General features: G+C 31.6%; 1 protein-coding gene across 2 annotated transcripts in view; it reads left to right on the forward strand.

Moving 5' to 3' along the window:
* The window catches only part of LOC142358690 (V-type proton ATPase subunit H-like), a 462,227-nt gene extending 437,176 nt beyond the window's left edge, over positions 1–25,051 (forward strand). For both annotated transcript variants that reach the window (XM_075410208.1, XM_075410209.1), the window contains exons 7-10: positions 14,276–14,484; positions 15,050–15,247; positions 23,986–24,099; positions 24,595–25,051. In XM_075410208.1, the coding sequence (XP_075266323.1) occupies positions 14,276–14,484; positions 15,050–15,247; positions 23,986–24,099; positions 24,595–24,664 (591 nt within the window). In that variant the 3' untranslated portion in view covers positions 24,665–25,051. The remainder of the gene's footprint in view (positions 1–14,275; positions 14,485–15,049; positions 15,248–23,985; positions 24,100–24,594) is intronic.
* The last annotated feature ends 382 nt before the right edge of the window (positions 25,052–25,433 follow it).

Consider the following 25,433-nt stretch of genomic DNA (forward strand, 5'->3'; position numbering starts at 1 on the left):
ATTTGTTTTCTGTTTCAACTCATCACTATACTCAATATCAATGGTGTAGATATAACCTGTGTTAGAGCTAGATCTAGTGTAGCCCAATTCTTCACATACTTTAATCTCACCAGTAGGTAAAGCTTGAACCATAGCAGAAGCATATAATGAGTTGAAGTCTAAATACTTTAAATAATTCTCTTTACCAGCATACTCAGGATCTCTGTTTATTCATACATTTTACATGACAATCACCTAATACTGAAGCTAACCTTCCTCTAATACCATATTGTATCATAAATATTAACTGTATTTTCTTTATAATACTTAAGTCTAACATTAGTATATTTCAACCCACACAACCAGGTTAACCCAGGAGTAGAATATGTGTAACATGGATCTACTTCATTATATTCTAAACACATAGCTCTAAATTTCTCAAATACATCAACTGATAATAATACATCTGTTTTAAGATATAACATCATATAATCCTTTATTGTCTCACATTTAGTATCTTTCCAACAATCAATTGCTTGCTTTTATTCTTTATCTGTAATATCACTTTGTTTCAACTTAGAATAGAATGCTTCCTTAGGTGGTAATGTTTTTTCATGTAGTTTATCTATACTATCAAACCATTCATATGGGAATATACCTTTACGTCTTTCTAAGCCACATTTATTTAATGTTATACATTCTTCATTACTCAATGTTTGACTTATAGCATCTAAGCTAAGTGGATGGAAGAACCTAAACATATCTGATGCTTTAGCATAACCCATATCAATACTAATATAGTTCTCATCAGTTTTAGTTAATACTTTTAGTCTAACTTTCTTTGCTAGTTTAGTTATAAATAGATGATTATCATAATTAGAAGAATTAAATGCATACATTGGTGCAAATGTGTTTTTAGCTTGGAGGTTACATTTGTTGTGAGCATAACCTCTGAATTTACCATTTAGATTATCATGATCTCTAACGATGTCTTCACCCAAGTTCTCATTATAATAATAACATGAGGTAGTAGTAGTAAGTGGAGTAATAGTCTCTTCTTTCAATGGAATATTTATACTAAATATATCTTTAAATAATTTATTATAATGATCTACTCTATCCACAAACCAATCAACTACTTTATCGCCACAGTTACATTCATACTTATCTTCTAATATATCAGGATAGTCACTTTTTATATATAAACCACAAGCAATAGGAATGTGTTTACCATCTTTTATTATACATTCAAAATCATAATACATAGTAAATGGTACTCTGTTTTCATAATGGAACTTATCAAACTTTAAGTAATCATCTTTATGGAATGTTCTTCTACCTATATGTTTCTGTGTATTATATAAATCCAAATGTTTATTTAATGCATCTTCTGTTCTAAATGATACACAACATTTTAGACATGGATAACATTTATTATGATTAGATGATGTTCTTAATAGGAATGATACATCTTTACATAGGAAGTAATGATTATCCCAGTATAATATGTTACATCCTTTATGATCATTATGATTAAGTAATACAGGATTAACAGTTTTATTTTTATTTAGATTGAATACATTAAATAATACTTTATCTTTATTTAGTTCTTGTATTTTTTTAAGTGATAATAATCATATGGAGGTATAGCCCCATTTGGTAATTTTATCTCATTAATATATTCAGGTTTATTATATTTACTAACTCTGTATCACGTGATGCAGGATGTAGATAAGCAATTAGACACCATAGCGAACACTTATTATCAGTATTATGTATATTAAGTATATATCTAGACTTGAATGGTAACTCAGTATCACATTCACCACTTGGATAAAACCTATGTATATACATTGTCCTTTTAACAAATCGTTGCATACTCCATCCAGATTGATTCATTTCCTGTTCCTGCATTCTTGTCTCTAGTTCCCCATTCAATAAATCAAAGTCATGTGCACCATTATATTGCCTAGTCATTAACCTAAAGGTGAATTCGTTTTCTTCTAACTTATCATCTGTAGGTTTTGTATACTTAAATACATCAAAGGTGTTAAACTTAATATGGGGATGTATGTTATGCAATGACTCCAGTATATTTAAGAATTTAGAATATTCATAATTACTACTAGTTATTATTATTTGATTTTGCTTCATGTTATGATCTATTCCTAACTCACTAACTTTATCTCGCCACTTCTTATCAACAAGTTTTTTCTGATTATTATTTTCTCTATGTTCTTCTGATTCATTGTGTTCATTTTTATTATTATATCTATTATTACATATTTTGCAATATCCTTCAGTTATATTCTTATCTATATCCTTATCCTTATCCTTTCCCTCTACATTATCTAGATGCATCTTCGTTTTTAAATGTTGGTCAACACTATTTTGACTTAGAGAAGTCTTACATGTTACACAATCAAACCTACTTCCATTCTTTATTATTTCCCCATTAACTAGTCTTACATTGTTCCTATGCTTTAATGTTGTCATATGATTATTATAAGCGGTATTATTATCTAGATATATCTCACAACTATCACAAAACTTTATTCCTTCTTCAGGATACTGCTCATCTAACTTTTGTTCTATATCTTTATTAGTAACTTTTTTCCCTCATCCTTAGCTTCCTCAATAATTTTATTTCTATTATATAGTCGAGCATTCTTTTTATGTTTAAGTGATTGAATATGTCTGTTATAATTCTTTCGAGTTATCTCTTCATCACATTCTTCACATCTAATCTTATTTGTTTTAGGCTTTTGGACATAGACAAAATCATCAGATGAAACTGAGTCTAAATCTGAGTCCTTATCAGAATCTACATCTTTATCCTTATCAGAACCTAAATCCTTATCCTTATCAGAACCTAAATTCTTATCTAAATCTGGATAATATTTTGCTTCAACCATTCGCAATGACTCACGCATATCTTCTTCTCTTTGTTTTAATTTTGCATCCTGTTTATCATACGACTCCTTTATTTCTTTATTTACACGATTAAACCTTCTGATTGATTCTAAAGATTTTTCTAATTCTATCTTTTGTCTTTCCTTATCTACTGGTTTGATTTCATCCTTTGGTTTGTTTTTATTTTTTAACATTTGGATTGCCATACTAGTAGAACTAGATGGAGTTTGTCCATGAGATTGAGCTTGCTCACTTTGAGATTGGACTTGAACTCTTCCAGTTAGAATGTTCCCGTTGTTTTCCTGCACATTCATTTTTATATGCCAACTTTTGAAATAATATTATTTATATACCTTTTCAATACTATAAAAGTGATTAGTACCAAATGCGATAAATGTAAAAGTAAAGCGTGTTGTTGGAGTTGTGATGAATGCCAAAGTAAACCTTTATCATGTTTTGTATTTGATGAAATTATAACATATAGAGAAAGACATAATCATTTGAGTAAGCATTATAATGATCCAGATCAATATCTAACATGTCATAAGTGTAAAGTAAATAAACATATCTCTCACTATAGATTCAAACATTACACTTGTAGGATATGCTTATATCTCAATAGATATAGATTTGGTCACACTAAAGAAAGATTTAAAGAACATGCAAAGAAATATAATATCCATGAAGCCGGTTCCCAGATCAGCGAAGCTGGTTCCCAAATCAAAGTTTAGTCCATTTAAAATGTTACTTGCGTTCCCGTTATTTATTATATTGGTATTATTATTGTAATTGCTCATTGCAATTATGATAAATATTCTGATTTAAGGAAGAGATTCAAAGGATATAGGAATATTGTACCAGAACCATTTGAAATTAAAAAACATAACTTTATTATTTATGGTCCATCTAATTCTGATAAAACAACTTTTATAAAAGATTATTGTGGTTTGTATGAGAATGTTAATGTATTCTGTATTGATGGTAGTGAGTGGAAGGGATATAATGTATATGGCATTGATGATTTAAAATTATTAGATAATTTAGATAGTTTTGCTAATAGTCTTATTATATTTGATGATATGGGAGAAAACATTAGATTACCAGCTATAGACTCATTGTATTCTAAAGGTAGACATCATAATATTAATATAATATGTTTAGGTCATACTGTAACAGATTTAAATACTAAAGCAAGAGAACACCCCAGCTATATATATTACTTTAAATAGTTCACAACAATTCTTTGAAAGAGTATAAGAGAAGTTTAAAATTGATTCTAATCTATATAGATTTAAACATTATAACTATGGTGTAATAAATTATAATACTATAAGCGACTATTATATTGTATTAGATAAAGATAAAAATGTTGTATATGATTCTAGGATAGGTGATCTTGATATTGAGAAGTATGTTGATTATACAGAGTTTAAGGAAAAGGAATATAATACACTAAGTAGTTATTTAACAGATAGAATGATAGAACCAACACATATTAAACCAAAAGAGTTAATGTTCTATTTTGAAGAATATTTAGAGTTTAAGGGAATACATAAATCAATTAAATTATATGAAATATATACAAATATAAAAAATGTACTTCGTGAGATACATAGTCGCTATTATGCTATTGCTGGCATGGTTACTATGGTAGGATTTGGTTATTCTTACTTTCAAAAACATGGTAATAATAATGATAATAATTTTAATGGTATAGATATAATGAATATAGATAAAGCAAAAATTAAATTAAAAAATGGTAAGATTATGACAATAGGTTATGGTTTGATTGATAAAAGCAATTATAATCTCAATCATCCATTCAATATAGTATGTGTGTTAGCTAGTTGCCTTGTAAGTATTTATGCAACTCATGATCATATTAATTCTATATCTAAAAATGAGAGTAATGTGTAGAGAATGTAATAATGAAATTGATACTAATAGTGGTTTTCCAGAACATGAACTAATGGATCATTATAATATTTTTCATAAAAATTTAATGGTAAGATGAACGAAATGTATGCAAAGAATATATAATGGTTATCATTTTAAGGATAGATGTATAGATAATCGTACAGGCCTTATATCATCAGTACATAGTTATATTGACTATATCAATATTTATGATAATGATAGTAATGATAATATTGATATCAATAAAGATGATAAAAATTATGATTTAAATAATGTTTTAAATGAACTGAAAAATAATATTAAAGAAGATTTAAAAGAATATATTAGGAATAATTTAAAACCAGAGATCATTAATGAATTAAAACTAGAGATTAAAAATGAAATAAAAAAAGAAGTTAAAAATGAAATAGAAGGAGGTGCTATAAATAATTTAAAGACTGATGTTAATATTAAGAATCCATCCAAAGAAATTAAATCAACTAGGACTTGTTTTTTTTCGCAAAATTGAAAAGAATAAAGATTGTTTTTATAAGACTGGAGGTTTATGTAAAGAGTGTTCCTCTGAAAAGGTTCAATGTCAATTGTGTAACATTTTTCTAAATAGGTCTTCCCTTAGAAAACACATGAAGAAACCACATATAAATTAGAAAGATAATTTTTTAATGAAAAATTAATTATAAGCCATATATTTATGAGATAATTCTCTCATTATACCTTTTACTTTGTTAATTACAAAATTACACAGAATAACACAGAATAACAAGGATAACTAGAATTATGGATTAAATTAGAATCTTAGTAATTCTGCACGAATGCAGAATTACTAACATTCTAATTTAATCCATAATTCTAGTTATCCTTGTTATTCTGTGTTATTCTGTGTAATTTTGTAATTAACAAAGTAAAAGGTATAATGAGAGAATTATCTCATAAGTATATGGCTTATAATTAATTTTTCATTAAAAAATTATCTTTCTAATTTATATGTGGTCTCTTCATATGTTTTCTAAGGGAAGACCTATTTGGAAAAATGTTACACAATTGACATTGAACCTTTTCAGAGGAACACTCTTTACATAAACCTCCAGTCTTATAAAAACAATCTTTATTCTTTTCAATTTTGCAAAAACAACAAGTCCTAGTTGATTTAATTTCTTTAGATGGATTCTTAATATTAACATCAGTCTTTAAATTATTTATAGCACCTCCTTCTTTTTCATTTTTAACTTCTTTTTTGATTTCATTTTTAATCTCTAGTTTTAATTCATTAATGATCTCTTGTTTTAAATTATTCGTAATATATTCTTTTAAATCTTCTTTAATATTATTTTTCAGTTCATTTAAAACATTATTTAAATCATAATTTTTATCATCTTTATTGATATCAATATTATCATTACTATCATTATCATAAATATTGATATAGTCAATATAATTATGTACTGATGATATAAGTCCTGTACGATTATCTATACATCTATCCTTAAAATGATAACCATTATATTTTCTTTGCATACATTTCGTGCATCTTACCATTAAATTTTTATGAAAAATATAATGATCCATTAGTTCATGTTCTGGATAACCACTTTTAGTATCAATTTCATTATTACATTCTCTACATATTACTCTCATTTTTAGATATAAAATTAATATGATCATGAGTTGCATAATTACTTACAAGTCAACTAGCTAACACACATACTATATTGAATGGATGATTGAGATTATAATTGCTTTTATCAATCAAACCATAACCTATTGTCATAATCTTACCATTTTTAAATTTAATTTTTGCTTTATCTATATTCATTATATCTATACCATTAAAATTATTATCATTATTATTACCATGTTTTTGAAAGTAAGAATAACCAAATCCTACCATAATAACCATGCCAGCAATAGCATAATAGCGACTATGTATCTCACGAAGTACATTTTTTATATTTGTATATATTTCATATAATTTAATTGATTTATGTATTCCCTTAAACTCTAAATATTCTTCAAAATAGAACATTAACTCTTTTGGTTTAATATGTGTTGGTTCTATCATTCTATCTGTTAAATAACTACTTAGTATATTATATTCCTTTTCCTTAAACTCTGTATAATCAACATACTTCTCAATATCAAGATCACCTATCCTAGAATCATATACAACATTTTTATCTTTATCTAATACAATATAATAGTCGCTAATAGTATTATAATTTATTACACCATAGTTATAATGTTTAAATCTATATAGACTAGAATCAATTTTAAACTTCTCTTGTACTCTTTCAATGAATTGTTGTGAACTATTTAAAGTAATATATATAGCTGGGGTGTTATCTCTTGCTTTAGTATTTAAATCTGTTACAGTATGACCTACACATATTATATTAATATTGTGATGTCTACCTTTAGAATACAATGAGTCTCTAGCTGGTAATCTAATGTTTTCTCCCATATCATCAAATATAATAAGACTATTAGCAAAACTATCTAAATTATCTTATAATTTTAAATCAGCAATGCCATATACATTATATCCCTTCCACTCACTACCATCAATACAGAATACATTAACATTCTCATACAAACTACAATAATCTTTAATAAAAGTTTTACCAGAATTAGATGGACCATAAATAATAAAGTTATGTTTTTTAATTTCAAATGGTTCTGGTACAATATTCCTATATCCTTTGAATCTCTTCCTTGAATCAGAATATTTATCATAATTCCAATAAGCAATTACAATAATAAATACCAATATAATAAATAACGTGAACGCAAGTAACATTTTAAATGGACTAAACTTTGATTTGGGAACCAGCTTCGCTGATCTGGGAACCGGCTTCATGGATATTATATTTCTTTGCGTGTTCTTTAAATCTTTCTTTAGTGTGACCAGATCTATATCTATTGAGATATAAGCATATCCTACAAGTGTAATGTTTGAATCTATAGTGAGAGATGTGTTTGTTTACTTTACACTTATGACACGTTAGATATTGATCTGGATCATTATAATGCTTACTCATATGATTATGTCTTTCTCTATGTTATAATTTCATCACATACAAAACATGATAAAGGTTTACTTTGGCATTCATCATAACTCCAACACCAAGCTTTATTTTTACATTTATCGCATTTGGTACTAATCATTTTTATAGTATTGAAAAGGTATATAAATAATATTATTTCAAAATTTGGCATATAAAAATGAATGTGCAGGAAAACAACGGGAACATTCTAACTGGAAGAGGTCAAGTCCAATCTCAAAGTGAGCAAGCTCAATCTCATGGACAAGCTCCATCTAGTTCTACTAGTATGGCAATCCAAATGTTAAAAAATAAAAACAAGCCAAGGGAAGAAATCAAACCAGTAGATAAGGAAAGACAAAAGATGGAATTAGAAAAATCTTTGGAATCAATCAGAAGGTTTAATCGTGTAAATGAAGAAATAAAGGAGTCGTATGATAAACAGGATGCAAAATTAAAACAAAGAGAAGAAGATATGCGTGAGTCATTGCGAATGGTTGAAGCAAAATATTATCCAGATTTAGATAAGAATTTAGGTTCTGATAAGGATAAGGATTTAGGTTCTGATAAGGATAAAGATGTAGATTCTGATAAGGATAAGGACTCAGATTTAGACTCAGTTTCATCTGATGATTTTGTCTATGTCCAAAAGCCTAAAACAAATAAGATTAGATGTGATAGAATTAAATTTATAGATAAAATTATTGAGGAAGCTAAGGATGAGGGAATAAAATTTACTAATAAAGATATAGAACAAAAGTTAGATGAGCAGTATCCTGAAGAAGGAACAAAGTTTTGTGATAGTTGTGAGATATATCTAGATAATAATACCGCTTATAATAATCATGTGACAACATTAAAGCATAGGAACAATGTAAGACTAGTTAATGGGGAAATAATAAAGAATGGAAGTAGGTTTGATTGTGTAACATGTAAGACTTCTCTAAGTCAATATAGTGTTGACCAACATTTAAAAACAAAGATGCATCTAGATAATGTAGAGGGAAAGGATAAGGATAAGGATATAGATAAGAATATAACTGAAGGATATTGCAATATATGTAATAATAGATATAACAATAAAAATGAACACAATGAATCAGAAGAACATAAAGAAAATAATCAGAAAAAACTTGTTGATAAGAAGTGGCGAGATAAAGTTAGTGAGTTAGGAATAGATCATAACATGAAGCATAATCAAATAATAATAACTAGTAGTAATTATGAAGATTCTAAATATACTGGAGTCATTGCATAACATACATCCCCATAATAAGTTTAACACCTTTGATGTAGTTAAGTATACAAAGCCTACAGATGATAAGTTAGAAGAAAACGAATTCACCTTTAGGTTAATGACTAGGCAATATAATGGCGCACATGACTTGGATTTATTGAATGGGGAACTAGAGACAAGAATGCAGGAACAGGAAATGAATCAATCTGGATGGAGTACGCAACGATTTGTTAAAAGGACAATGTATATACATAGGTTTTATCCAAGTGGTGGATGTGATACTGAGTTACCATTCAAGTCTAGATATATACTTAATATACTTAATACTGATAATAAGTGTTTGCTATGGTGTCTAATTGCTTATCTACATCCTGCATCACGTGATCCAAATAGAGTTAGTAAATATAATAAACCTGAATATATTAATGAGATAAAATTACCAAATGGGGCTATACCTCCATATGATTATTATCACTTAAAGAAAATACAAGAACTAAATAAAGATAAAGTATTATTTAATGTATTCAATGTAAATAAAAATAAAATTGTTAATCCTGTATTAATTAATCATAGTGATCATAAAGGATATAACATATTATACTGGGATAATCATTACTTCCTATGTAAAGATGTATCATTCCTATTAAGAACATCATCTAATCATAATAAATGTTATCCATGTCTAAAATGTTGTGTATCATTTAGAACAGAAGATGCATTAAATAAACATTTGGATTTATGTAATACACAGAAACATATAGGTAGAAGAACATTCCATAAAGATGATTACTTAAAGTTTGATAAGTTCCATTATAAAAACAGAGTACCATTTGCTATGTATTATGATTTTGAATGTATAATAAAAGATTTTAAACACATTCCTATTGCTTGTGGTTTATATATAAAAAGTGACTATCCTGATATATTAGAAGATAAGTTTGAATGTAACTGTGGCGATAAAGTAGTTGATTGGTATGTGAATAAATTATTTAAAGATATATTTAGTATAAATATTCCATTGAATGAAGAGACTATTACTCCACTTACTACTACTACCTCATGTTATTATTGTAATGAGAACTTGGGTGAAGACATCGTTAGAGATCATGATCATCTAAATGGTAAATTCAGAGGTTATGCTCACAACAAATGTAACCTCCAAGCTAAAAACACATTTGTACACATGTATGCATATAATTCTTCTAATTATGATAATAATCTATTTATAACTAAACTAGCAAAGAAAGTTAGACTAAAAGTATTAACTAAAACTGATGAGAATTATATTAGTATTGATATGGGTTATGCTAAAGCATTATATATGTTTAGGTTCTTCCATCCACTTAGCTTAGATGCTATAAGTAAAACATTGAGTAATGAAGAATGTATAACATTAAATAAATGTGGCTTAGAAAGACGTAAAGGTATATTCCCATATGAATGGTTTGATAGTATAGATAAACTACATGAAAAAACATTGCCACCTAAGGAAGCATTCTATTCTAAGTTGAAACAAAGTGGTATTACAGATAAAGAATATAAGCAAGCAATTGATTGTTGGAAAGATACTAAATGTGAGACAATAAAGGATTATATGATGTTATATCTTAAAACAGATGTATTATTATCAGGTGATGTATTTGAGAAATTTAGAGCTATGTGTTTAGAATATTATGAAATAGATCCATGTTACACTTATTCTACTCCTGGGTTAACCTGGTTGTGTGGGTTGAAATATACTAATGTTAGACTTAAGTATTATAAAGAAAATACAGTTAATTTTTATGATACAATACAACATGGTATTAGAGGTGGGTTAGCTTCAGTATTAGGTGATTGTCATGTAAAATGTATCAATAAACAGATAGATCCTGAGTATGCTGGTAAAGAGAAATATTTAAAATATTTAGACTTCAACTCATTATATGCTTCTGCTATGGTTCAAGCTTTACCTACTGGTGAGATTAAAGTATGTGAAGAATTGGGCTACACTAGATCTAGCTCTAACACAGGTTATATCTACACCATTGATATTGAGTATAGTGATGAGTTGAAACAGAAAACAAATAAGTATCCATTCTTCCCTGAGAAAACAAAAGCATGTGTAGATCAATTTACAGATTATCAAAATGTAAATAAAAAGAAAGGATATAAACCTAATGAGAAGTTAATGCTAAAATTAACAGATAAGGTAGATTATGTAATAGATGGAGAGATTTTAGATTGGTATTTAGATCATGGTTTGAAATTAGAAGATATTACAATTAAGCAAAAGTTAGAATATAGTAAGAGACAATGGTTAAAGCCCTATATTGAGTTTAATATACGGAAAAGAAAAGAAGCTAAAGCTAAAGGTGATAAATTTGGAGATGTATATTTTAAATTGATGAATAATGCTTTCTATGGAAAAACAATAGAAAATGTATATAATAGACAAGATATAGAGTTAGTTAATGATGTAGATAGGTATATAAAATTAGTAGAAAAAATTAGTTTTAAATATGCTGTGGAATTCGATAATGAATTAGTAGCTGTACATAAAACTCGAGGTAATGTAAAATTAGATAAGTTTAATTATATAGGTTTTGTTAAATTAGAAAAAGCTAAGCTATATATGTATAAAGCCATATATGATTACTTTGAAAAAGAATTAGATTGTAGTTATCATTACACAGATACAGATAGTATATTTATAAACATAAATATTCCATTAAATAGTACTATAGAAAAGGAAATGGATAAGATAAAAGATATTTTACATAATAATGAGTTAAGTAAGATGAAAGATGAATTACCCAATGGTACTATTATAGAAGCATGTTTCCTTAAAGCTAAACCATATTGTTACAATACTGTTAAAAGAGAAGAAGAGAAAAAGTTAAAAGGTATAACTAAAGCCACTATTAAAAAACAGATTACAATTGAAGATTATACTAATGCTATATATGAAAGTAAAACTAAATATGTAACTAATTATACTATTGATAGTAATAAACATCATTTAGAAACTAAAGAACAATATAAAATAGCTATTGATCCATTTGATGATAAAGGTATTGGAGATAGTAATGATGAATTTAGGTTTTACCAGTGAAAAAAAAACACTAATCACTGTGCTTCCACCGATCTCAGTGTTTTTGACTGTATACCCATCACAGTGTGTCCCATATACAGTCTCACAGCAGGGATCATGCTTTTTAAGAACTGTGAATTTGGTTTTTTTTATCTCACTTAGTTTTATTGCAATTCATCAAAGTCGGGGGACGTTCACTGGAGTCAGTGAGGAAGGAACCCCAAACCTTCCGTTTGCTAAAGCTTAACTAGACTCGATGATTTAACCACTACACCAAGTGAGACAGAAAGTTTTAGTTTTAGATTGATTAAATATTGATTAGGGGATATATGAAAATTTTTATTATTTTAATAATTTTTTCAATTTTTGTTCAAGTTTTCTTTTTTGTTCAAGTTATCCACGAAGTGGCTTCACAGATTTCGCAAGTTGGTTTTACGTGCTTTTTACACGGTCTGACTTGTTTTATACTAGTATCTGGGGACGTCCACTGGAGTCAGTGGGGATAGAACCCGAACTATCCGTCTGATAATTGTTAATTACCAGCTTAACTCTGTACTAGTGGTTTGCACTAAGTGAGACAAGAAATGATAGATTTAAAATATAAAAGAAGTGAATATAGAGTAGTGGATATATAAAAAGAATTAGAGTAATGTGTATATGGTGACCGTCTCGCTGGCTCTATGTTGCGGAGGTCACCATATACACATTACTTGAGGCAAAGAGATAATGTAAGTCTTTTTCTCAAATTAATAAATGGGAGGCAGCATTATAGCTTTTATATATTTTTGTTCGATAATTTTGTTATATAATCTTTTTGACCTTTTCCCTCAATTCTTTTCCTATCCTTGGGTTTCTTTGTTTGAATCAGTTTCTTTTATTTTGTTTGCTGCTGATTGGCAGTCGTTTATTGAACTTACCGTATCGCAATGAATTTTGTCAATAAGGGTGGCAACTTCCATAGAAAATTTCATCAGTTACTTTGTTATCAGGTACATTTGCATTGTTACTTTTCTATGAGGTTCATGATGTCAGCTGGGTTTGCCGTTTTTCTACTTTGAGTCATGTCCTAATTTTCGCTGGCTATTTTTTCACACTTTTGTCCACGCCAATGAGAAGTCAAATTAGACTGGTGATTTTAACGCTGGAGTAATAAAGGTAGTGAAGAAGTAACTATGATTGAAGCATGACGGCTTTTTCAAATTATCTTTAAATTGGAGTGAGAAATTGGTATTTAAATAAATTGTTTTTGAAAGCATTTTTTTCACGTGCGTCAATTTATTCTTTTGCTTTTTTCCTGAATTTTCTCATCTAATTGTCTCACGGACATAAACACGGTTTCTTCAAATAAAATATCTGATATTTCTTTGGCCTGTTTGTAGTTATTTTTGTCGTGCTGTTCATAGTCTTACTAATCAGGCGTAATAAAAGCTTAGTGATGGTTTCAATTGCTATCCAAAGGTTGTCATTTATTATTCACAGCTTGTTTTGAGCAATCTTTTTTGATTTTGGATGAGTTTTTCCGCGGTTTTCCATTTACTTTGTCTTTGTATATCATTGAAGTCTGCGTTTAGTGGTTTTGTTTGAGAAAATGCGATTTGCACCCAAGTATTATGACTTTTTGTCTGGCTTATTTGAAATTTCTAGCTTCGAAGCTGTTGTTTTGTTTTTGGATGAATGTTTCAGAATGTAGTATAAGTTATGTCTAACAATTTCTGACCTCTGGTTTGATTCAGAGACCTCTGGCAATATTAGTGTGTCAAGTCTGTCGGTCTATTTTTACAAAAAAACGACGTTGCAGTAGTAATTGTGTTCGCGAGGTTTTAAAGCATTTTGTGAGATGTTCGATGATACATTATTTGCATCTTCCAGTAGTAGTCTTCAAGACTCACGAAAGGCTCAGTTGAAGACACGAAAGGATGATCTTCAATTGAGGACAACTAGTTGAAGAGTGCTATGGATTATTGGAAAAGAAATCACGGATGATTAAGCTCAAAAATATTGATTTTTCATTATGATACTTTGACCTTGTTTCGGTACCAATCGAGGTCAAGGCATCGATCGGAGCTTGCCTTCAATTTGACAATGATGTCTTTGTATATATGCAAGCTTCTTATTTAGAACTTGATAGAGGTATCTGAAGATAAAGATGTTGTGGCTCAATTTGTGTTGTCCATGATCCAGTGCAAGGTACCGAAGTCAATTGACCTGCTTGGGAACAAAGATTTTGATGACCCAGAGCTGACAGAAGACCTGGAGGCCATCACTAAGAAGTTGGAGGAGAGTATGCAGCAAATCAGCAGCTTTGACGAGTACAGCCAGGAAGTCAGGTCTGCCAATCAGTAGTCTATGTTGATTTAATTCCTTCCAAGGTTTTTGTACAGTATTTTTTTGCTCTCGAAAATCTTTCATTACGCAAAGTTTTAGCTTCGCCGTTTTCTTCTAGAACATTATATCGATTTCACTTCTTAAGTGACTTTTTCATGCTTAACTTTTTTGATTTTATGAGTGATTTGAATTGCGCTGCGCACATTCAGAAATTAAGTCTAATGCCAAAATTAAACTGATTGTTAGCGATGGCTGTTCATAGCCCGCGTAGCGTAGAGGATAACGTCCTCAACTCTTATTCGAGGAGTCAAATCCCACCCCAGTCTGGCGTTTTTGCAATAGTGGAAAACTTTTCTGCTTTTTTTCTGTTTGACGGTATGAACTCACCATGGAGGACCTGACTGTACAGACAGTTTCTTGGTTCTGTTCCTTAATGCCTGCTCACCTGATTCAGTATTTATTGTCTTAGCGTTAAATATATTGCCTTGGGAGCTGTGCCATTGTTTAAAATGTTACGTCGTTGGGGCAGTTATGCCATCTAGTTGATGAAATGATGTTTCCATTCAGGTCTCATCGCCTTGAGTGGAGTCCTGTTCATAAGAGCGACAGGTTCTGGCGGGAGAACGCGGTAAGATTGAATGAGAACAACTACGAGCTTCTCCGGATCCTCACTAGCCTCCTAACTCTGGACAATGATGCCCTGGTTCTGGCTGTGGCTGCACACGATATCGGGGAATATGTGCGTTGTTATCCTCGAGGAAGAAGGTAACTTCTCTTCAATCTTGGCTTGTTTTCAATATAAATTTCTGCACGTTGGGGTTGAAGCCTTTTTATATAGGTATGAGTTAGTTTATAAATTCCTCTCAGACGAATTTTGTAGCAGTTATATTTGTCTTGTGGTCTTTTTAATGCGATTTCTCTGTTGATGGATTTTTAATAGCCGCCCTCATCTTCTCAGCCGGCTATTATTGCGCTCGTATTTTTTTTACTTCGTCAAACTTTTTTTCGCTTTACCATTTTGCCGCTTTTTCGACATTTTGCGTGAAATCTTTTTGACTTCTCTAGGCTAGTTTCTCTCTTCTCTCATTCTGCTAAAAGTGAATTTGAACATCAGTTGCTAAGCAAAGCAATTTAAAATGAACAGAGTCGGTATAAAAAATTGAAGTCAGAAATAGAAACGGGATAAACCCATAAAGCCCAATTTTAGATGCCCGCTATTTGAACGTCGTTCCTATAAGTCTTAGTTACCACCTCTAATGCTTATTGGTGTTGATAGTAGCCCCTATAGCCTCTCTCTAAGAAACAGAAGTATGTTCAACTACGAAATGCCATCAAAATAAATCGGACTTAAAAAATATTTTTGTACAAAAATCTTTTTTTTTCAATATATTCTATTCGTTCAATCCCAATCATGCTTATTGGAATCAACGGCGGCTATTTTCCGGCAATCTGCCGGGTATATGTTATAGCTGCGAAGCTGTAAGCTGAGCGAAGCTATATTGCGGTGCTCTTGGTTTTTACCATTCAAAGAATTTGAATTGTATTGGGGCGCTGTCTTTTTATTACGACTCGAAGAGGAGTATTGGTTTTCTCGGTTTTTTACAATTAGTAGATTTGTTCTCGCGGCATTTTGACCTAAAAGCAAAAGTGAGAAAAGCTGTCTTGGTGAACAGATTTTCGCTAAGCGAGAGAAGTTTTTTGATCATGCGCTGCGTTTAGTGAATGACTTTTTGCCTTTGAAAAATAGTTTTTGACTGAATTCCACATATAGATGACCGTTTTAAGCCGTTTGTTCGTCTAAGTGGCACAATTTTTTGTTTTTAATTTGGTTTCTTGTGGAAATAAATTTTATTCGATACTATATTGAAATGTCAACCTCGAAAATTGATGCCACAGTGTTTTGCAGTGCCTGAAAATGTGTTTCAAGTTAAAATTGGCACACATTTCTTGATTTTTTAGTTAATTTTTGGCTTCTTTTACATTAATTTATTCATTTGTGGATCTTTTAACCGTCTTTTTGTCAAAAATCAGTTAATATGGCAACTTCTCTTTGATAATTCCTGTACTCAACGCCTCTTTCTACCTCGATGTTTTTTTGTTTCATAAAATTGTACATATGCTAATCCGATTTTGGGAGTTTTTTTCCGATTTTCGTCAGTTTTTCGTTTGTCTTTTGGTTGTATTCGCTAAAAATAGTTTTTTTGTGCAACATGAGGGACTTTTATTTCGTTTCAAAAAAAATTCAATCATTTTTTGGCGTTAAGTTTTGAAAAAACAGTTAACTTTTTCATAAATGCAGTCTTAACTTAAAAGTTCTTTGACCATTTTTTTTGCACAATGTTTCAATGTTTCGTATTTATGAATTCTGCTTTTTCCTATTTTGTGTTCTCTTCAGGAAGATAGATCCTTGTATCGGATGACTAGATCTTTTCTATGTCTTGAATGCTGAACAATGAAATGTATTCGTTTTTCTTGAACTTTTAAATTGATTTTTAACTTTCAAAAATCAAGAGTGTCCTTATATTACGGTGTTGCTTACATTGTGCCCATATTTACATTCTAGTTAGTATCATTGTAGTTTTGTCCTACATCTACATTTATTTTCGGTATATTGATTTTTTGAGTTGTAAAAAATGAATGATTTCAGCTTTTTTTACATTTTCGTCATTTTCTGGTTTGCAATTGATTTCATTCAACATAAGGCAGTGCTGAGAGTTTGATAGCAAGCCTTTTTCCGAAATTTACACTTATGACTAATTACTACAGTTTTTTTTTGGCCTCGGTTTTAATTAAAACGATTTTTTGCCTTCGAATATTCTGCTGCCGATGTCTTTTCTAAGATCAATTTTATTTTTGATTTAGTATGAAATGATGTTGTCTAGCTTATGTACAAGAAAACAGGTGTGTGTTGTTTTTTGTCTTAGTCGCAGTGATTAGAAGTGTAATTATAGTTGATTTCTGATTCTTAAATTTGAGCTTTCCATTTCCAAATGATTTGTTACTTTCTAAGATTATTATCTGCCGTTTGCTTTCGCGATCTTTTTCAGGTTGGAATCATGAATTATTTGAGGGCTATTGATAACCTTGTCAGCTTTTTCAGACTAGCAGGTTTTTGACCACTTTAATTATTTTTGATTTTTTAACGTTACCAAACGTTTTCAATAATATAAAATTTTTCTGCATTTTGTTTCTCTTGTTGACAGTGGTTTAAGTTTCACCAATTATTAGAGCAGACCTGGAGAGGTATTGAGTTACTGGTTTAATACAAAAGGTAGTGACTTCCGTTGCAATTACATTTTTATTTGTGAAGTTCTGACGCTTCGAGTTGCTTCCGAAATTCTTCCGGCTATGTTTTTTTTAAGATCTGTTCACATATTTTCATGACTTTTGAAGTCAAATTGGAGTAGTGATTTTGGTCACGCCGAAACAGGAAGTGGAGCGAAAAAGCAAATGGTTTTGCGGCATGAATTTTTTACGCTCCAAATTTAAAGTAGAGTGAGAAAACGGTGTTTGAACAAAACTTCGCTTTCTCGCTAGTGGTTTTTTGTTCACATGCGGCAATTTGACTTTGATTTTTACTGTTTTTTCGTTTTTTTGGATCGGATTTTCTAAATGGTTTTACCAATCCATTCATGGTCCGTTCTAGGTCTAGTTTTCTGTTTAGTCAATGAAAGTTCTTTGAATTGTACGTCAGGACTTGTCCTGCTATGTTTTTACAATTCAAAGAATTTGAATTTTATTGGGGCGCTCTTTTTTTAAAGATGTGTTCACACATTTTCATGATTTTTGAAGTCAAATTGGAGTAGTGATTTTGGTCACGCCGAAACAGGAAGTGGAGCAAAGAGGCGAGTGGTTTTGCGGCATGAATTTTTACGCTCCGAATTTAAAGTAGAATGAGAAAACGGTGTTTGAACAAAACTTCGCTTTCTCGCTAGTGGTTTTTCGTTCACATGCGGCAATTTGACTTTGATTTTTACTGTTTTTTTTGTTTTTTGGATCGAATTTTTTTCTAAATGGTTTAACCAATCCATTCATAGTCCGTTCTAGGTCTATTTTTGTGTTTAGTCAATGAAAATTCTTTGAAATGTACGTCAGGACTTGTCCTGCTATGTTTTTTGTTTGGTCGTCTGACGCTCTTTTTTCGTTTTACATTTGTTAACACAGCAAAGCTGAAAAAGTCAAATTTTCTGAATGACTTCTTCCTCTCACTAACGGCATTTGCGCGCGTGACGTCATTTCTCACTCGCTTTAGCAAAAGTTTTTAGGTTATTTGCGTGATTAGATTTTGATCATACGTGACTCACCTCACTCAATAAAATGACTTTTGCACTTAAGGTCCCTATTAAGAGGCTTCTGCGGAATGAATTTTAACAAGCTTTATTAATTTATCGCTGAATGTTTTTTACCTAGTTTTTTGAGCGGCGTCGATTTTTTTTCAATTTAGATCTTTATCTGTTTCTATCTCTATTATATGGCAAGCAGGTCTATTCTTTCGCAGCTATTCCGGCAATCTGCCGGCTATGTTCATCTTCTAACCGGTTTAACGTTCCGTCCTTAAAAACGGGATAAACATGTAAAGCCGGGAGGGCATTAAGTGGCTGATCAGCTTTCTCAGAGCCTTACAAATCTCCAATTATGCTATTCACAAACTGTTCTGGAGACAATTTCATGGTGTGTAGGGCGGATCTTAATCTTAAAAGTTTGACGACCTCAGTCATCCCCACCCCCAGTCCAACTTCATCCACCTGGCGATTTGGACCCGTCTTCGTCCGTCCCTGCCAACCCCCCCCCCCCCCCAGAGGCTGCTGCGGAATGAATTTTAACAAGCTTTATTAATTTATCGCTGAATGTTTTTTACCTAGTTTTTTGAGCGGCGTCGATTTTTTTTTCAATTTAGATCTTTATCTGTTTCTATCTCTATTATATGGCAAGCAGGTCTATTCTTTCGCGGCTATTCCGGCAATCTGCCGGCTATGTTCATCTTCTAACCGGTTTAACGTTCCGTCCTTAAAAACGGGATAAACATGTAAAGCCGGGAGGGCATTAAGTGGCTGATCAGCTTTCTCAGAGCCTTACAAATCTCCAATTATGCTATTCACAAACTGTTCTGGAGACAATTTCATGGTGTGTAGGGCGGATCTTAATCTTAAAAGTTTGACGACCTCAGTCATCCCCACCCCCAGTCCAACTTCATCCACCTGGCTATTTGGACCCGTCTTCGTCCGTCCCTGCCAACCCCCCCCCCCCCCCCCCCAAATTGCTTGGATGTATTTTTCCGATAGTAACTACATTCACGAATGTAAATTTTTTAAACAAATGCAGTTCATAAGAGCTGCAAAGGTTTCTAGCAAAGGTTTTAAGATCATTTGCGTTATTAGATTTTGATCATACATGACTTAACTCAATCAATAAAAATTAATTTTGCAGTTTAAACTTAAAGTTTAATTTGAATTAGTTTAAGGTCAGAGGAATTTATATGTGCAGTAAAGGTCCCTAATGAAAGGCTTCTGCGGAATGAATGTTAACAAGCTTTATTAATTTATCGCTGAAGGTTTTTACCTAGATTTTTGAGCGGCGTCGATTTTTTTCAATTTAGATCTGTATCTGTTTCTATGTCTTCTATATGGCACGCAAGTCTATTTTTTCGCAGCTATTCCGGCACTCTGCGGCCTATGTTTTATTGATATGCTTGGAGTGTGTTTTAAACAGGATGTAAAAGTTAATGCCTCACGTCAAAACGTTTTTGAGAGAGCAAGAAAAATGTGGAAGTTTTTTTCTAAGCTAGCTAAAGCTTTTTGATGATTTGCGGTTTTTTCGAGGAGACTTTGTTTTTAATAGCCGCAAAGCGATAGCGGGGGCTATTTTTGGCCTTCTCTCGGTTTTTAGATAGCCGCCATCATGTTGTCAGCCGACTAATATATAATTGGAGTAAGGATTTTGGTGACGCCGAAACAGGCAATGGAGCTAACAAGTTATTTATTTGTCACCCGATTTTTCAAGTAGATAGAAAACGGTTTCGCTTGAATATGATTTTTTGCTCACGTGTCGCATTTTGTCTTCTGGTTTTACTATTTTTTCGATTTTTTATTAGATTTTTAAATTGTTTTTCCAATTTCGGACTAGTTTTTCGTTTAGTCAATGAAATTTGTCAGAATTGTATGTCAGGACTTGTCGTGCTACGTTAATTTACCTCGTCGCATAAAAATTTATTTTGCTTTACCCTAGTTCACAGCGTGTTAAAAATTTTGCATGAAATCTTTTTGACTTCTGTAGGCTAAAGTCACTCTTCTCTCATTCTGCGCAAAGTGCTTTGAAATGTTAGCTGTTTAGCCAATCAGTCTAAAGTGAACAGAAGCAGTATCGAAAACTATATCAAAATAGAAACGGGATAAACCCATGAAGGCCAATTTTAGATGCCCACTGCTTGATGTTTTTTTCTCGTAAGTCTTAGTTAACATCTCTAATACGTTTTGGCATTGATACTAGCGCCTGCATGCGCTCATTAAGAAACAGGGGTATGCAAATGAACGAATTCTAATCAAAATAATTTACTCTTTAAAGTCTTTATGTAGAACAATCAGTTTTTTTCATTGTTTTTCTGTTCCTTCAATGCCAATCGGTGTCATGGGAATCAATGGCGGCTATTTGCCGACAGTCTGCAGGTTGTGTTTTTTATTTCGTCGCCAAGATTTGTTACGACCATATGAGGTCACATTTTGTTTAAATCTGATTTTTAATCATCCGTTTTTGCCTTCCACAATCTGAAATTGACTTTTGAATATTTTCATTCAAAGAGATAAGGACAAGTATATCCGTCGCTACAACTGAATATGGGAATACAACTGAATATAACTAATAGAACCAGCAGTAACAAATTCCTAATGAAAAGATAGCATCTCAGCTTTTAATAAAAAGTTTCTGTTTTTGGTCTGTTTCTACTGTTTTTCTTATGAGACTGGAGATCGGAGATCTATGAAGCCATTGCGGCTATTTTTTGGCCATCTGCCGGCTTTTTTGCTCAATTTTACGAGTTAAATGATTTTTTAGACCATTTTAACAAGCAACTGGACACTTGTGAGTTCTTTACTGTCTACGGTATTTGCAAATATTATCAATTTTCAGTTGGGATAAATTCCGTCAGTTTTTTGCTTTTTCTTCTATTTCTGGTTTGCTGGCCTATTTCTTCTGTTTTTCTGCCTTTCGGAACAGTTTTTCATGTTCAATTGTTCATTTATAATTTTCGTCATAATTTGTCTATCGTTACTATGTGTTAAGTTTATTAAAGGTTTATGTCTCAAAGGTTCATTAGGTCAGATTGTCTCAGAATAATTGAACATTTTTCATTTTTTTCAGTTTCTTATGCTCATGTTTGAAGTGTTTTTAAGTGTTTAGGGTTGATGTGTGATTGTTCAATGATTGCATGGAGATACTGTTTCCTAACGTGCTCTGAGTACAATTTTTGAGACTTCGTTACTTGTATATTACAAAAAAGATGATTTTTAGATTTTCTTAAATTCTTTTGATTTGCCAAATTTTTCTACGTTCCTCCTTAGCTGTTTGTTTTTTTTGTTTTTGTTTCATTTGGTATTCATTTGGCGAACTTAACTTTATATTATAAAATCTGATTTAGCAATGGTTTTGGAGTCGCAACATTTTTCTAAGAACATAATCTTTTTTTGCTTTCTTTTTGGAGAATCAATTCTGAGTACCACAGAATTGATTCTCCAAAGAGAATCAATTGTTAGTACCACAGCTATGTTTTTTTACAATCCAAATGATTTGCATTATATTGGTTTTTTTCTGTTCACACTATTTTAAAAAAACTTTTTGATGTCAGACTAAAGTAAAGATTTCAGTCTCGCTAGAGTAGTAGAGAGGGTGGAAAAGGAAGCCGCATTTTTTAGAAGCTGCTTCTAATATTGAGTGTGAAATTGGAGTTTGAAGAAGTTTGCGGTTTTTGAAAGAAATTTTCACTTGTAGTATTTTGACTTCTATGTTTTTGCTTTCTCTTTGGCGAATCAATTCTGAGTACCACAGAATTGATTCTCCAAAGAATCAATTGTGAGTACCACAGCTATGTTTTTTTACAGTCCAAATGATTTGCATTATATTGGTTTTTTTCTGTTCACACTGTTTTAAAAAAACTTTTTGATGTCAGACTAATGTAAAGCTTTCAGTCTCGCTAGAGTAGTAGAGAGGGTGGAAAAGGCAGCCGCATTTTTTAGAAGCTGCTTTTAATATTGAGTGTGAAATTGGAGTTTGAAGAAGTTTGCGGTTTCTGAAAGAAATTTTCACTTGTAGTATTTTGACTTCTATGTTTTTGCTTTTCCCCCCTGTTTTTCTTAACTGCTGTTTTCAAAAGGTCCTGCATGTGTTCCAATATTTGGTAGTAATTTTTTAATCACATGAAAGGCCAGTTGATGGATTGTTTGACTTAGACTTTGTTTGTTTTAATAGAGTATATCCGATGACTTAAGTTTTGCCTGGTTTTGTAGTTCTTTTCGTTGTCCTGTTTCTTATTCTCTTTAATCAACGGCCTCATTGCCACACTAATGAGGCGTAATAGAAGCAATTTAATAGTGTGAATTAATATCTAATTTTTAAAACTACCTTGTCACAACTTGTTTTCAAAAAATTTAGCGACTTTTTGGTCTTACCTATTTTATTTTTCTTTTTTGTTCTACCACTTCGTGATAATGACAATACTTATTGTTTGCTAATGAGGAAATCAATTTGTATAATGGTTCTTAATTAGTGTTTTTCATGACTATTTCATTTTTCTATTACTCCTAAAGTTGCATTTTTCTGTCGCTAAGGATTTTAGTATGTAGTTTTGTGTTTTGTTGTGAACGTAATGGTCTTTTTTATGCAAATTTTTTGCTTCACGATTTTGCGCTTTTCTTCTAGAAGATTCTTTGACTTCTCAGGTGACTTTTTCACGCTTTAGTTCTTCATTTTTGAGTGATCTCTATTAATCTCACTCCGAAATGAAGCTTTTTGCTTATATAAAATCGGTTGCATCGCGGCGAAAACAAGGGACTGATAGCAGAGTGGGGAGTGCATGTTGATATGGAGAGGTAGGGCAATGGTTCGAATCCCGGCGGGGGCAAATGTTTTTCCACCCGTCTGTTGTTTGAGAGCAATTCTTCCGGCATGAGTCGATTTATGTTTTTATCACTTTGACAGCTAATTTTCAAAACGATTCTGATTTATGCCAATTTTCTCCATTTTTGGCCTTTTTTGCTTTGTCTGTTTTCGATTCCGCAAATTGGTTGTATGATGTACTAATTCTAAGGACCCGTGGTGTCAACTTTATATAAAGTGTTTCCACTATTGATTGTCGTCAAAACTCAGTTTCTGGGGGAAAAATTTTCAAGATTTTGTCTACTTTTGCGCATATAGGATCATGTGTTTTGTTGACTGTCACACATAAGATAAAGTTAATATAGCAGGGTAAAGCTGGTAATCTTTAAATGCATCGGTTTGCGTGGGTGGTGTTATAGAATCCTGGAGACGCTAGAGTGTAAGACGAAAGTGATGATGTTAATGCAGCACCCGGACTCTTCCGTCAAGTACAATGCACTCGTGGCCACCCAGAAGATCATGGTTGATAACTGGTGAGTAATACTGCCAATTACAACAGACTATATTCAGGCACTTTTTCGAGCTATCACATTGATTCCTTTTCTAGTTGAGTGCAGGTCCCAACTCCTGATAATAAAAATTATGCGATTTTTGCTTTCTACTGCAAACCTAGTTTTTCTCAAAAATTATTTGCCGAAGCAAAAAGCTTTTTTGAGATGCTAAATGGTGCCAAGCAAAACTCATGCGCCTAAGTAATGTCTGGGCATTTAAACAGAATGCTAGTCAACCTGCGATAAAACTGCGGTGTAACGGATCTTGGATTGTTTTCGTATCAATGCTTACTAAGCCATGCTCCCTCTTACCAAAAAAAATGTTTTACAGACTCGAGTTTTGAGATATATGCTAACTCGTTGGGCTGGTTTTGCTCATAGCGCAGGTTGTGAATAATAAGCACCACGACGGGGAGATAACGAAAAAGATCCTAAGATTGAAAACAAAACTTGGATCATAGATTTGTTATGTTGCAGGGAATACATTGACCGTGTAGCGGACAAAGCAAGCACAGCAGCAACTGGACAAACTGCCAAAGCTTATTAATCTATTATCGCCTAATGCAAAAAGATACAATCTCAACTATTCGAGAGAGCGAGCAGTCAATGAACTTTTTGAGTAGTAGTGGCTAATGTTTACACTGCAATTGTCATTTTCATCTTACATTGCATACGCAAGACTATAAAGTACCTTTTTCATATGCCAATTCCTGTAATCAAGATACTTCACGAACAGAATTGTTTCTGGTGCTTCTACCTCTATTTATGAGTTTATTTATTTGACTTTAAATGAAGATGCGCGTGAAATTTATGCGCCATAGAGTGACTTCTGTAAATGATCGATTCTAATAGTCTGTATGTTTTGACAAAGTATTCACTTTTATCAATTTTACAAATGTAGCTTTCGAATGCATGAAAGAATTATTCAAAAATCTTTTCTTTCGTCAGAACCTTAGAGTTTGAATAAACAATTCACATTTTAGTACTTTAAATGCGTTCCGAAACGACATCATTACCCCTATGGATCTTTCTCAGATGGTTACAGGGTGAGATAAATAATCTTAGAGCTCATCCTTATTCTAGGGAGAAGAAAGTCAAGTAAATGTGGATTGTCAATACGCAACTACCAAAGACAAAAGCGGCAGTTTTGGATTCTACAAGGCTCGTTTAACCATAAATGGTTTTCAATGTCTAGGGAAACAATCAAATTGTCTTTCAGAAAAGCCCGAGGAAATTGTTTCGGTCGTTTACTAACATTTTGAAACATTTGTAATGAATGCGCAGTCGAAATTTCAATAGCTGCGAAGTGTTTCGTC

This window comes from Convolutriloba macropyga, chromosome 2 (assembly GCF_964194025.1).
Source record: "Convolutriloba macropyga chromosome 2, txConMacr16.3, whole genome shotgun sequence".
Classification (NCBI taxonomy): Eukaryota; Metazoa; Xenacoelomorpha; order Acoela; family Convolutidae; genus Convolutriloba; species Convolutriloba macropyga.